The 15700-nt window shown below is 45.4% G+C and overlaps 1 protein-coding gene across 1 annotated transcript in view; it reads right to left on the bottom strand.

The window, feature by feature from the left end:
* DUSP10 (dual specificity phosphatase 10) overlaps window positions 1-10312 on the bottom strand; it is a gene marked incomplete at both ends in the record, with an annotated part of 42702 nt that extends 32390 nt beyond the window's left edge. The window contains one exon of the mRNA XM_080698502.1: window positions 9505-10312. Coding sequence (XP_080554628.1) covers window positions 9505-10312 — 808 coding nt within the window. The remainder of the gene's footprint in view (window positions 1-9504) is intronic.
* Between the last annotated feature and the right edge of the window lie 5388 nt (window positions 10313-15700).

The raw sequence follows: 15700 nt of genomic DNA, 5'->3' as shown, positions 1-15700 counted from the left end.
GCTGAGGTTGATGGGAGCTACATCCAAATATGTGTAAAAGTATGAATGTAGCATGATCAAGCAGGATATTCATTGTTGGGAGGGAGGAAGGGGAAACGGGGGTGGGAGGGCATCAAGCACAATCTGAATGTATGTCATTTTCAATATGTTCCACATCAAATAAAAATGATTAAAATAAAAAAGAATAGACATATAAAAGACTAAATATAATGCCCCCTACCCCTTTAGAAAAGACACTTTAGAAGTCTGTGTCTAGTCTTTCTCAGCATTGTGAAAGAGATGCAGAGACCAGAACTCGAGTCCAGTAGTGGGAAGATGTGTTGCCGTTACCCTGAGAACACCCTCTGCTCTCAGGCCTCATCTCCCCATCCTCCCAAATTGTTTCTTCTTTTTCTCTTTTGCTGGTACCAACAGCTGGTAATATTTAGTCCAATACTAATAGGCCTGAGGGTCATGATTCAAAGAATGTGTGATTAGGTCATCCATGGAATAAATATAAGGCACTGAAAAATTGGATGGTAAGTTCTGATCTTTGACAGTAGTGACTACTTCCTCACCTTGAGACAGAAATCAACTGAGCTCACATTACACCATGAGAGGTTAAGTTCCTCAAAGGCAGGACAAGCCTGTTGCCACCCCCACACCCCTGCATGGGGCAGTTTCAGCTACTGTCAGAAATGGGCAACAGATGCCTGGCCTGCCTGTGTCCCACCTGTGGTGGTAAGACAAGGGGAACTCCTCCCCAGAAACACAAGGAACAGCTGGGCTTTGTTTTGTTTTCCATGAAATTGGAGTCTGGGGGTGGGGAAGGTGAACAGGCCTTCACCATAAATAAAACATTTCAGTAATTTAAATAATTTGATTAGTCCACAATCCCCTTTCTTCCTAGAAATGATTTTCTACTTCATTAGAGGGAGATCACGGGGCGATAGTCTTTATCTTATATAAAAGTCCAAAGCCTGCACAGCTCATCTCCTTATGCAAAAACACTGGCTCCTTCTTCTTTAACACAAAATACAGGTCCTGCTGGGGAAAGGAGAAGAAAAAATTCCCAACTTTTAAGTAATACTAGATGATACAGATATCCCGGGGCGGGGTGGGGGGGGGAGGATGATGCTAAAATCTTGCTCTTGTGTTATGGATGAAAACATCAACTTGAATATAAAATGCATATTTTAAGATTTCAAATTACAAAATTTGAAAACAAAATCCATACCTCATTGTATTTTCAGTTTTTCTGAATTAGTAAGATTATACTCAACAAATGTAGTATATGATATATAGAAACGCAAGCAATAAACATTTGGCAAAGAGGAATCCTTATGGTTTAAAAGAACTAACATAAGTTTTGAAGTCAAAGATTTACATTTTCATCCCAGCCCCATCCCTCAGAGTGGTACTTGCAAACATTTTTTTTTTCTCTTCAAGCAGGCCAAAACCTTGTCTGAAACACTGTTTGTCAGGCTGGTTTGCTTAGCATGTCCTTTTTTCATTAGAGAGCATGCAGGGAAAATAAATACAGGCCTTGTTCCTATCGGTAACATGTCCAAAATTCATGGGGTCCAAATGACAAAGTCCCACTCTACTGCACAGAGAAGGCCTGTCCTCCTTGAGCTCTGGAGTCAGAGAGTGCACATATGTTTCCTTTTCTATTAAAAACCAGCAAATTATTTCTTTACAGATCAAGGCATTGACAAGAAATTCGGTTGGCCTATAATGTACTTTAAAAACACTAGGCTCTTTCTTGAAAAAGAAAGAAAAATAAAAGGACAAATATGTACTTCCCAGGAGAATAACATTTCCTGAAGATAAACTGCTCATTAAACAAGGTTGTGTAGCAGAGGAAGATACAGAACACAACTATATACAGGAGATATAAGGAAGAAAGGACCCAGGACACTAGCCCTGCCCCCTGTGAACTCTCCTTCTAGCATTCAGATTGCTAATGTGCTGGCTGGTTCTTGAGCTGCACGCTAGTGTCCAGCACAGAGAAGGCAGTCGGTCAATGAGTCACTGAGCAGATGAATGAATCTCTTCTACCCACCATGTATAGAGCCAAGAGCCCACCTACCAAAAAGTCAACTACCAGCCTGAGCTGCTTGTGTGCATTTTGTTATGTGGTTTTCAGCATTTCCTTAAACCACTAAGTTCTATAGAAGATGGAATTAAATCAACATCATTATTTGGGCCATATTTCTAGGACCTAGGTATAACCGAAGACCATGATGTTATGATTTCTGAAGTCTTAAGACTTAGGTCTCTTTGTTCTGGACAAAAATCTCAAAATATTTTTTTAATAAAAAGGATTGGTGCTCAAAATTACTGATGAGTATTTTATACGTATACTATTAGATATTATTATTAGATAAAATAACACATTCTATTGACCTGGCAAGAACTATGTTAACACTAAGGACCAAAACTCTAAAAATAATCCTAAGTGTGACTTTGAACAAGTCAGAAACCCCTCTAGGCCTCATTTCATAGCTGCATAATGAGAAGACAAGACTGAATCTATGGTCTCAAACTGTGTTGCAAGTTACAATCTCCTGGGGAACTTTTAAAAATTTTGATGTGCATGCAGGCTGCACCCAGGACAATTTAACCAGAATAACTACAGATGGAAATGGAGCATCCTAGACTTTTAATGACCAACCCCCTTTCCCACAGTGAGCAGCCTATGGTAACAGGTAATAGGAACTGTGTTTGAGAGCCTCTAAAGCTCTTTCTCATCAAAAAAAAGCTGGGATTCTCCAAAACAGGTGAGATGACTTATACCAGAATTAGAATTTCTATCTTAGCATGTAGTATATCTTTTTATATCAACTTGGATTAATTCAGCTAAGCATTGCAATAGAGCACATTTTTCTGCCCAAACTGCTTTCCAGAAGTACAGGAGCACAGAGCTGCTGCGTCCAGGGGGTCTGAGAAGGTGGGGTTCACTTAGGACCCCAGCCCCAGACCCTGAGGGCATATGCACAAGAGGTCTATGGCTGGATGTTTCTCTGCTCCTGTGGGGTTTTGTTCCTTGGGCTTTTTGTTTGTTTGTGCACTAGAGATTGAACCCAGAGGCATTCTACCTCTGAGTTACACCACTAGCCCTTTTTATTTTATTTTACTTATTTATTTATTTATTTATTTTGCAAGTCTGGGGGTGGAATCCAGGGGCATTCAACCTCCGAACTACACCCCCTGCCCTATTTTTTATTCTTTATTTTGAAACCGGGTCTCACTGAGTTGCAGAGGGCCTCACTAGGTAGCTGAGGCTATCTGCGAACTGCGATCCTCTGGTCTCAGCCTCCCAAATGCTGGGATTACAAGCGTGCGCCACCACGCCCGGCTTTTATTTTTTATTTTGAAACAGGTCTCACAGAGTTGCAGAGGCTGGCCTTAACCCTCAGATCCTTCCATCTCAGCCTCCTCAGTACTGGGATTTCTGACCCACACTAACACACCTGGCTACTCCTGCGATTCTGTCAAACTCCAGATGGGTTTGCCTATAGATTCACCATCCTCCCCTTTCCTTCCTCCTATAAACACATCTTGAAAACAGAATTAGACAGACTGCTTTGTTATTCAGTTCTCTTCCCCATCTTGCTTTTTTCTAACCTATAGTCATTTATCTATCACTGCCCAGAAAAGAGCTTCCTGAACCTGTCCTTGACGCCAGCTGGTTTACTTGACTGATCTGAATTGGCAAGAGCAAGAGTGTTCAGATTTGACATGCTCCCACAGTCCTGTGTGGAGAAAGCCTGCCATTCCCCTGCTTCTAAGGTGGGGAGTTCTTACAGGGCACAGGTAGGGAAGAGGCGCCTAATTTACTGAGAGCCTAATTTATGTGCCAGACACTTTATATGCACCTCACGTCATCCATGGTGTTGGAATTAACCCCACCGTACAGTGGAAAAATCCTGGGCCTCAGAGAAGTCACCTGAGTTGCTTAAAGACACACACATTTGCTCAGAGAAACCAGGTCTAATTGAGCTGAACTCCATCTGCTGAGCACATGGGACAGAAGGATAAGGACAGGCAGGGTAGGGAGCTTGTTTCTCATTTTACATACACATTTCTTAGAAACCAGAGTAGATGCAAAAGCTCAGACCACAGGCAACCATGGGCCAATTGAGGGAAGAAGTTCAGAACTCCTTGAAAGAAATGAGCAGGTCATTCAACAACTCCCCTTGGTATCCCTTCTCACTCTAGCTCCCCACAGCCCCAGGCTTCAGGAAACCACAGCCTCCCCTCCTTCCAGCTACCCTTTTATAGTCAGACTACAATCCTTGTTCCAAAAATAAATTGGTCTGATGAGAGGCCAGAAAAAGCAAAGCTTGAAAGTTTCATAGTTTCGTTATTTTGTTATGGGACATTAGTTGGACAGATTTATCATCACGTTTTTGTAAATTCCCTTACAAATAAATAATTCTAAGATATGCCCAAATTACTCTGGCCTCTTGACCCAACATGTTTTTGCAATTACTTGGCACTCCAACTGTATGCTACTTAAATTAGGTAACAGTCACCAAGTTATTTTTAGGGCATAGCAACACACACACACACACACACACACACACACACACACGTGTGTGTGTGTGTATATGCGCACACAGCTATATCTAGCTTGTCAGTTGTGCTTCTTTGGAAGAAGAGCCCTAATTACCTTTTTACTGCTACTATCTGTTCAGTCAATAGTAATGATAGCACAGAGGTAGATTTATAGACTGCCTACTATGTATGCGGAACTATTCTGTGCATTTTACACACATTAATTGATTTAATTCCTAAACTTACACCATGTAATAGCTATTGGTATCTTTTATTTTTGCAAATGAAGAAACTAAGGAACTAAGGGCTTTGAGCAATTTGCCAAGAACACATGAAGGGAAAACCAAGATTAGAACTCAGGACGATATCCAAAATTCTACTTTAATTTATCTACCTTTTGTTACAAAACTAATGCTTGGCATTTAGCCTTGGATATTATCAGAGGCTCAGAGCAATAAGCAGGAAGCTTGTAGATGTAGATATGTTTTTATTTCATGTATCTGGGGGAAAAAAAACCCTCATTAACATCTTTGAGCGCCAAGGGTGGGGGCCGAATGAGGAAACTTTTATTTTGTCTCTGCTTGCTTTGGGGGTATGAATATTGTCACAGGGTCTCTGATTTCTGAGCCTAGCCATTCACATTGTCATCTAAGTCTATACTGTCTGAATATGTATATTTCAGAATCCTTTCTGGCGAGGGGAAAGTACACAATCATATGTTGCTCATTTCTTAAGAGTTTGAAGGAAAAGTTTTATAGCATAAACCCCAACTCCCTAGATTTAACTCCTTCCTAGACGTCAGCCTCCTAAACTACTTCCCTGCCCCTCAAAATGCCTCCAGCACAAAGCAGACCTGTCAAAGACCATAGCTGTCAGCCAGGCTTTGGTTTGCCTCAGCAAAGCAAGTCCAGGCATGGGCTCCGACATGCCATTATGGGGGTGGGATACAGACCCCCACCAAAGGAGAGAAGCTTCTCCACAGATCTGACAGCCAGAACAGCGGGGTCTACATGTGAAAAACGGTCACTGACATTGAAGTAGTCAGCAAAAAAAAATGTCCATACTAGCCTATAACATATCCCCAGCTTTATTCAATTTACATTAGCCTACAACATTAAACATACTTAACTACATGTGAATGTTATTGATACTATAAAATATTTGGAGAAACAAAGGAAGAGAAAGCAAAGAAGGAAAAGATTAAAAATGTTGACTCTGGTTGACAGCTATAGGGGTATTCGTTATGAACTTCTCTGCTGTTTGAAATTTTTTATATTGCCTTTAAGGAGGGAGGGAGAGTAGACTATTCCTTCCTACATAAATTATTAGGCAATGGACAAATTATACTGCTGCACGCAGCTTTTCTGAAAAGAAAGGTAGCCTTATAAAGATGCCAGCTCAAATGGTGACTTGCTGTATGGAAGGTCAAGAATTGTCCAACCTTCTTGATCAGTTTAGCCAGAAACCAAGTTACCACTGACTAAAAAAAAAAAAAAATTAACTTTCTGTAAAAAAGATTTATCATTCTTTCAAAAACTTTGTGAATCTCTACTTCTGTATTCATTCAGATCATTTTTATTAGGTCTGACGCCATTTACTCTTCAGAAGATGAGAATAAAAGGTAGATTCAGACATAGGTCACAACAGGAGGGGACTGTAAAGTAGAGCAGTAACCTAATCCCAGGGGCTTCCATGCCTCTGATCAGTTTCTACCCAACCTGACACAGCATTACTAAACTGGCAACAAGCAGCCGCTCTGCTGCTCAACGGGCAGCACCAAAAATGGAGAGCGTGGCACTGAAACAGGAGACATAACACTTGGACAGGGAGGGTAGCAACCAGTGTTTACAAACACGAACCAGAGGCTCAGATGGATCAGACATAAACTCCCCAAGATTGTACTGAAATTTCTGAACATAAATTAGCGAGGCCTTCAAAGTTTCTACTTGCTAATTTCACCACCACCACCACCACCACCACCACCACCACCACCACCACCACCACATCTTTCCTGCAAAAATCACTCATTCCAAAATGGTACCACTACCACTCCTGCTGAAATGCATCCTCAGATCACCACTGGAAGGGGATCTTAAAATAAACCTCAGCAGAGAAGCCAAACCAGGATGGTCTGTCTGGCCCACTCAAGACCAGAGAGTTGCTGACCATGCCTGTTGAGAGGTGCCCACCCCATTCTTCTCCTCAATGGTGCTATGGCATTAACCTCTGTTTACCCACATGTAACAGAGCTTTTTTTTTTCTTTTTTTTTTCTTTCTTTTTTTTTTTTTTGCGGGTCTGGGGATGGAACCCAGGGGCATTTGACCTCCGAGCTACACCCCCTGCCCTATTTTTTATTTTGAAGCCGGGTCTCACTGAGTTGCAGAGGGCCTCACTAAGTAGCTGAGGCTGTCCGCGATCCTCCAGGTCTCAGCCTCCCGAATGCTGGGATGACAAGCGTGCGCCACCACGCCCGGCTAACGAAGCATTCTAATAAGAATCTTTCCCTTCTTTCTTATTTTGGGCCTGATTTTAGGCCATCCATTCCCAAAGATACCATATTAACAGTAATAATAATTAATAAAGTAGATCACGGGCCCCTTTGCTTCTAAATGATGCCTTTTCAAACAAAACTCCCAGATAATTTGGGAAGAAAAAAAATTCCACCCCAAATTACAAATTATCCAACCTCTACCACCTGAGTGTCTTCCGAGTCGCCTGCCGCGGTGTCTCACCAACCCGAAAATGGCCAGCCGGCGCTGGGGCGGCCCAGGGCGCCCAGTGGTAAGGACCTACCACGCATGTCCGGCCCCGCCCCACTGAGGCAGTGGCCTTCTCAGACACCGAAGAACAAGCCGGGGCTACCCGGGTTCTCAGTTGCGTCCGCAGGAGAGAGAGAGGAGGCCTACTTTCATCAGTGTCCCTCAGGAAACTCATTTTTCTGTATTTGACAAACCACCCCCTAAATATAACAGGGCCCACTGTAGAGTCTGCAGCTTCTCCTCACAGCCCTCATACTCAAGTTCAGGGTCTTGTGTTGGCTGCTCTCTCCCCTCAGGTCATGCAGATGCAAAAGGCCTGGTTTTTTATTTTTATTTTTTAAAATGCAAGAATATCTACTCGACAGGAGAATAGAGACCAACAAGACTATTTGTCTTTGTTCCCCAAGACAAACTATAACAAATGGAAAATCTGTAGATAGTATTTTCTCATTTAAAAAAGCCCAGCCAAGCCATAGTGAGAGAAACATCACCGTGAGGAACAACTCTCATCAGAGTGAGAGAAAAACCACCGGGTGAACCTACTGGGAAATATTAAAAGTCAACCGAACAAGAACACAGGAATAAAATACAGAGCTACATGGAGGGAGCTTGAACATATTTGTGACTCTAAGGAAACCTCCCATCACCACCATCAGAACTGCCCGCAGCTTCTGGAACTCTCTGCATACAATTCTATCACGATCTCTTAGCCCAGGGCTCATGAAGCCCTAAGGAAATGTGCTTTGTGATAGGCAAACTCCGCGAAAGCAAACTTAAGAACAGGAGTGTTAAATGGGAAGGGCAGGGGGGTTTAGTGACAAAGAAACTGAGGACTACATTTCCAAGAACACTGTTTACCATCGGCAGAGTGCATCAGCGGGAAGGAGGGGACAATGGCAGAGCTGTCCCCCAAACATAGAATAAGTCACGCACCTAAACAGCCTGTTGAAACTTAAATATGCAATGTGTTCAAAGGGACCCGGCAACACCTTTCATCAACACACTTCAGGAGACTAGTTGGAGATAGGACCCATAAACTCTGTACCTTGGCTCAAAACACAAGGGAAAAAAAGATTATTGTCTCCCTACCACTACCAAATAGAAGATGACAAAGAGGAATGAGGCATAATGCTCCAGAGGACAGTGTTTGAGACAGAGAGGCACAGCTGATGGGGACGGGATCAGGGCTCCCTGTTCGAGTGGGCAGCACTGTGGGGAGGGGCTCAGAAGAGCAGATCATTCTTTCTCTTAGGGGCTCAGCTCCACTAACCTCAGAGTTGTTTTCTAATAACTCAGGGGAAAGTGACCCACCACTCCCTGTTGCAAGGAACCACAGCACCAAGAGATGTCAGATGGAGTCAAAAAAAGCAATGAGTCGAAGAGAGTTTCAGAAAAGTGTCTGTCTTTTTGGAGCTTTGGCAGAGGAGTGGAAGTACTTGGTGAACTGACACTCTCTACTAGGACCTTAAAATAAAGACCTCTGCTTTTCTTAAAGGTCCCAGTATAGAGACAAGCAGGTTGCAAGTTTGAATCAACCCGGGCAACTTAGTGAGACCTTGTCTAAAAACAAAAATAAACAAATAAAAAGGGATGGGTATATAGCACAGTGGTAAAGTGTCCTGGGTTCAATCTCCAGTATCACACAAAATAAACAAACACATAAATAAAAAGTCACTTTATAAATCATATGAAAGCCAAGCTGGCCAGAGAAGTGAGAAAGAGGAAGAATTTCTCACAAAAAAAGAATCTAGTACATGTAAGTGTGCTAGTAGTTACCCATAGTTGCTGCTTCCTCTCCTCCCTCAGCATTGCTTCCGTCTGAGACAATAACTTTCTGACTAGTTATGCACTAGAATAGCCACCAGACCAGGCATGTCCAAATATACCTAGGAGCTGTTGTGAAAACATCTTTTGAGAACGATGAGAAAACAGTGCCTGAGAGGTGAAATGACTTGCACAAGGCAAAATAGAACCTGAACCCCGGCCAGCCCCCCGCCCCCCGAGATTCCAGCTTGCAACTCAATACTTCTGGCTTTTCCAACTGCACCAAAATAATCAGGAAAATGCATGGGAGAGGAGACAAGAAGGGAGTCTGCTTTGGTCTTTAGTATCCAGGGGAAGGAGAAGTCTGCATTCCTGAGAGGAAACCCAAGTGGACCCCACTACACAGGACTGTGCTGGGTGCAGAGACGGGGGCATTACCTTTCAACACCAGGGGTTCTTTGCCTTCTCTCTTCAGGGACTCGAGGACTATGTGCAGTGGCTGGGAGGGCATCATTCGGCTTGGCTCATTGGTATTCTCATCATAAACTATAATTTCTTTGGAAAAGATCCTCTTGAAAGAGTCCTTGCCTTCCCTACAGGAAATCAAGTCCAGGACGGTGATCTTGCCCTGCTGCAGTCTCCGCCGGCTGATCTTGTCGGCACAGTTGATGTGGACAGCTCCTTGGATGTGGCTCTTGTTGTACTCCATAAAGGGCCTGCAGTCAATGATAACAGGGCCCTGGCTTGGCAGGTGACTCTTGCTGCATTTGGTCATCTTCTTCGCCAAGTCATTAGGGTATATGATTTTGATGCTGGCTAGCTGCTTGGGGGTCCCTGACACAGGGCTGCCCACCCCACCGGATGGACTTAAAGAGCCTGTGTTCTCATTGTTGTTGACCATCTGGTTAGTGGGGCAGGTGGTAGAGGTTCCGACGGCGGTGGTGGCAGTGCCGGCGGCGATGGCTTGGGTTTGGGCCTGATTGTCCTTGTCGTAGGTTGCCACAGTGCAACAGCTGGCGCTGCTGCATCCACAGTTGAGGGAGCGGGCAGAGCCGCTGGATGAGGGCATATACGTCAGATTCGCAGCCTTGAGGGACACAATGGCGGCGATGGCAGGAGGGTGGCTAGTGCTGCCTGCAGTGGCAGGGCCAAGGTAGCTAGAGTCTAAACAAAGGTTGAGATCCTGAGGTCGGACGGGCCTAGATAGTGCCACTACTACCCTGTCGTCTAAGGGAGATGGAGGCATGAGGAGGCTGAAAACTGGCAATTCAAGAAGAACTCAAGAGTCTGCAAAGAAGGGGGAGGGGCAAAAGAGAGAATAAAGTCACATGACACAAGAGGCAGTCTCATCCCATTCCTAGGAAAGGCCTTTGTGTATCTCTGAGCACAGTTGACCCAAGTGCCCTTTACCAGGCTGCAATCCAAGCCTGACACCCATTTTGATGTATTTGAAGAGGATATAAACCTGAGGGCCCCAGCTCTTTGGCTGCTGAGTCTAAGATTAAAATTAGGTTTAATGTTGGAAATGTTAATGAACCTGCAAAACTGAAGACAGAAAAGCAGGTTCTTCAGAGGCAACTATTCTGGGCAAAAGTAATACTGCACCCCAGAAATGCCCATCTGTTTACCCTTGCGTGCTTTTCACTTAATTCCCTCATCCACTGCAAAGGCAAAGAGATGACCATGAGCTTTGGCATGGCTCACCAAAATATACAGCAGCTAAATATACATCAGGGTGGATGTCAACTTTCTGAAAATCAGAATGCAAGTATCCCCCTAAGTAAATTCCTTTAACTAGGAGCTATTCTTACCTTCCATTCTATTGGGTACTTTGAGAACCGCAGCACAGTCATATTAAACCACACATATTTACTGTCTGCCTCTTATTAATCAATCTGCATTTCCCCTTTTCACTATAAACTAGTGTCCTAAAATGAAGTCTAAAGCCAAGGAACCAGATCTAGAAACCTCAGCACTGGCAGACTCATCACCCACTGCTCCCGCTGCCCTCACTGACTCTACTCTGCCTCCAGAGATGACAACTTGTACCCCTCCCTCCCTTCCTCTCTCCCACTGGCATAGACTTTGTATTCTACAGCATCTCTCAATAAGCACAGCTGCTTTGAATAAGATTTCAATCCCATATTGATATCTGCCTCTTAGAGTATGATTTCTGTAAAGAGGAGTTCACTGCCCCTTCCACAGGGACAGGTTGGTTGGGGAGTGTTGCCCATGGGCTCTTCCTCTGATCACTTTGCAGGCAACCAAAGGGACAGTTCCTTCCTCCCTGTAGGCACAGGGCCACTCCACAACACAGTCCTGCTTTTCTCTATTAGGCATGCATACAGTAAAGAAAACAAACCCCAAGCAAGAGCTGCTCACCTAATGAACTTTAAAAGCTGTCTGGAAAAAAAAAAATCACCTTACCCATCTACACACGACAGTCACCATTCTCTGACACAGAGCCAAAGTGTCACAGGCAAATTCACACAGGAACACACAGGGGCATCACCCACCATGCCGCCAGCATATCCCCACCAACTCTGGCTTCTCTCACCCACCCTTGGATTGGAGCTAGTGAAGGATCCAACCTCCTCCCTCTCACCCCTCCCTCCCTTGCGTAGTATTTTTTTTTTTAAGAGAGAGTACTATTCCATACGACATAACTGTTTTCCAGCTGGACCAAGAAGTCAAAGTCTTTAATATTGTGTTACCTTTTAGGGTATGTCCAGGATCAGCAGTCCATTTCCTCTAAGATGGGCACAGAAACGTATCCACAGACACAAACGCTGGGACCCCCACTTCCCCACGGAGTGCGCGGCTCGCACGCACGCACGCACTGAATGTAGAGATCTGCATCCCTGCCCCGGAGGGTCAAACGTGGATAGGCTCCGAGAAACCATCCCATCCGGTTTGGCCCAGGAGACCTGGAGAAATATTGAGCACCCTCTCTCTCCCCCCGGTAGTCTTCCTTCCATCACTAAACAGGAGCTGGGGAGAAAAGTGGTTAAAGAATGCTCCTTCCCCACTTCTGGGGCACTTATCTCCTTTCCTTGCCACACAGCGCGCTAAGGAGCCGCGGGTATTTAAACTGCCGCAAAGCATCCCAACAAACCTCTTTTTTTTTTTTTTTTTTTGCTTCACCCCCCCGCCCCCAGTCAAGTAGACTGCAGAAAGAGTAAACGTATCGGACAACGGGAGCCAACAGCCAGATGCCCTACAGCCTTACCTGCTGTGGCTCCTCCGTCAGCATCGCATCTCTTTCTCCCTCGTACACACACGCACACGCACACGCATTGCTTTACAATCCTCCACCTCCACTCCCGGGCTTTCAGGAGCCGCAGCGGTGACTATCACTTACTTCATAAATAAGTGTAGGCCTCCACCATCTGGCGCTCCGCTTTGGCTACAGACTGGCACTTTGAGCTCTCATTCACTTGGCTTCATTGATCTCCAGCAGCAACATAGTTACTTTCTCTTTTGCTACACTGTAAATGTAAGGTTCTGAGAGGGAGGGCCGGTCACCGATCGACGGCGCGTTGGGCCAATAAGCATCCGGAGAATGGCGCCCGCTACCTCACAGAGGCCTGCAGCCAATGGGCGATCGAGGGGGCGGAGTTTAAGGCGTGGCTTCGTCCTTTTAAGGAGGGTTTATCCGATGCCGCTCGGGTTCCTCTGTGTTATAACACGGGCGGTGATGTCATTGGCAACCAATCAAAAACTTAAAAGAACCGGCCGGGGCCCGCGCGTAGCAGCTGCTCTCTATTTACATGTAAACGGAACCGGCAGGATGCCATTAACCCTTTCAGGGACTAAATTGTCAATGAGGGGCACTCGCCGGGCCGGCTAAAACTGGTTCTTCCCTCCGACTGGAGCCTCCCACACCCCCCATCGGTGACAGAACGCGCTGTCTTTATTTTTTCTTCTTAGGATAGATAATCAAAAGTGTTGGACTAACTTTCCAAAGAACCTCCGTCCTAATGAGAAGGCCGGGTTCCCGAGTCGCAGGAGGTGACTTGACAAACCCTAACCCCAGGCTCGCGGACGCGCGGCGCGGACCTGAGCTCAGGGCTCCCGGCCCCGGGCGGCCGCGCTCGGCCCCGAACCGGCCTTTGCCCGCAGAGGTCGCTGCCCCTCCGGCTGCTTCCCGGGGCGGCGGCGGCACCGGGTCCACCGCCCCGGCTTCAGCGCCCGGTCACGCCCCCCGGGCTCGACCCGGAGCCGGGTCGCGGGGACGAGGCGGAGCCCGCGAGGGCTGCGGGGGGTCGCGGGCGGTGGCGGAGGCCCGGGCGCCGACCCGGGCCCGCCCCTCCCTCCCTGCACACGGTCCCGCCCGGAGCACCCCGCAGCCCCCGCCCCTCAACCCCGCCAGCCCGGACCGCGGGTCCCTCGCTTCTGGAACTGCCGAAGCGGGCGGGGAAAAGCCGGGCAAATGGCCAGGCTGAACCCGGCTAGAAGAACTTGGAGGAGATGAAGCCGCCTCTCCCAGTTATCCGGACTTTGGCCAATGCGGGGTCCCAGGAGCGGAGGAGAAAGCTGGGGGAGCCGCCCAGTGCCCCACCAGGAAAACAGCGGGACACTGCAGCAAAGTTGCCCTCGAGTACAAAAAGGAGCAGAAGAGCCCAGAACAGTGGAGAGTCTACATTAAGGAATCCTAAAGAAGTAGAGCTCCTTCTAACCCTCCCAGCTCAGAGGAGGGGACAGAAAGGAAACAATTACAAAGGAATAATATCTTATGAACACAGTGGAATGTTTGGCCACGGTTTTTCTCCCTTATCTGATTGGAGGGATTTGAAGGCTTATTTTAAGTGTAGATCTGAAATCAGAAGATGCCAAACTACAGCTGGCCAGCTATTCTCAATTGAGGTATTGAGAAATCCCCTTGAGTACCATGACAGTCCAGCTTTTCACACACCATTGTATCAACAGGAATCAAGTGTATCTCATAATCTTAAATAGAAAAAAAAAAATGTATACTGGGCTTCCCACCCACACACCAATACATGCGTACATTCACCCTCTAAATGATAACACAGTCCTCAGGAGATGACACTTGGCCTTACACCTTCACAGACCAGCAGTTCATGGCTAGGAAAGTTGGGTCCTAGTAATTATTTAAATCAGTAAAGAAAACCCTGGAAGGTCTAAGAAGTATCTGTTTGGACCTGAAAATCTACAAGCCTTTCCCTAAGCACAGAAATTTACTGGGTGTGGGGGCGGGGGGATAGTTGAGAATTCTTAAGTCCTGATCTGACTCTGCTATGTTTGTTGATCCAGAGCCATCGTGTTCATTAACACATAAAATGGTAATACCCCAACTCACAAGAAAAAGGAGAAAGTACTTGTACAAGTGATAGGGGGACTGTGTTCTGGGTTTTTTGGGGGGGTTACTGGGGTTCCTGGAAACCCTTCTACATCTGGGATACACTCCCAGACCTATTTTATACTTTTTTAAAATTTGGAAACAGTCTCTTAAGCCAGCGCAACTGGCTTCGAACCTGCGCGATCCTCCTGTCTCCTCCCCAAGAGCAGGGATTACAAGTGTGCACCACCATGCCCAGCTATGTATTCTGTTTTTGATAAAAAGGCATTCAAGAAAAAAAGAAAACATTGTATTTCAGGAGATGGGGTGCCTCTATCTGAAGGTACTTATGATCTCCAAATCATTAATTCATTTAATGCATCAGTATTGTACCAGTATTGGGAATGGCCTAGGAAGATTTGAGAAAGCTATGATTGTTAATATATTTCAAAAATTGGGTGAGGGGCAAATCTGTGCAAGGACTTGGTTTCTGCCTAAAAGCAGGCAACTATTCCAATGTAAATTAACAGCTAAAAGTAATTAACAAGTCAATAGGAAAGGAGAACTAAGCCTTTCTCTATCTAAAGACAGATCTACATGATAAGCCAGCTAAGGGGTCTAACTTCATGAAAGGAGATACTTTGCCACACCTTGCTGGGGGAGGTACCTTACAGGATAGGGGGAGGTACCTGGCAGAACATTCACTATGTCAGAATTACACAAACAAGATGGAGGTCATGGGTATAAAAACTCTGGTTCACGTGCTGTATCTGGGGAGTGGTGAGTTGGTCCGGGCCACCCTCACCTCCCATGCCATTTTGGCATGGGGCTGTAACTATTTTCTGTATTTCTATTTTCTGTATTTCTATCTTTTTAATAAACTTTAAATCTTCAGCAACTGTCCAAGCTATGCATATTTACTCTTAGCGTAGGACAAGAACCCGTGGTTTTTCTGTTTTTGGTCGTTTGGGGTTTTGTTATGGGTTGGGGGAAAGTATGTCCGGGACCCTCGCAGAGGTTCCCGGGGAATAGTTTCCCCACAACCATATTCTCCCCAAACTGTAACAAATATATAAGCACGAATAAAGTAGGCATTTATAAGATTGCAGAAGAGTTTCTCTATTTCCACAAAGCCCTAAAAGGGCAATTAACTTCAAAGGGAAATGTAACATATTGGATGAAATGATTATTTTGTTATAGTTTCAAACTAGTCAGTTACTACAAATCAGTCAACTAAGAATCTATGTCAGCCAGGCTGAAAAAATGGGAAATTAGGCAAAAATACCTCATCATTTATCAAACCTGAAACATATCAATGATCAGATTATTAAC

The sequence above is a fragment of the Muscardinus avellanarius genome (assembly GCF_963383645.1).
Source record: "Muscardinus avellanarius genome assembly, chromosome: 7".
Taxonomy (NCBI): Eukaryota; Metazoa; Chordata; class Mammalia; order Rodentia; family Gliridae; genus Muscardinus; species Muscardinus avellanarius.
This window is presented reverse-complemented; position numbering and strand designations above follow the sequence as displayed.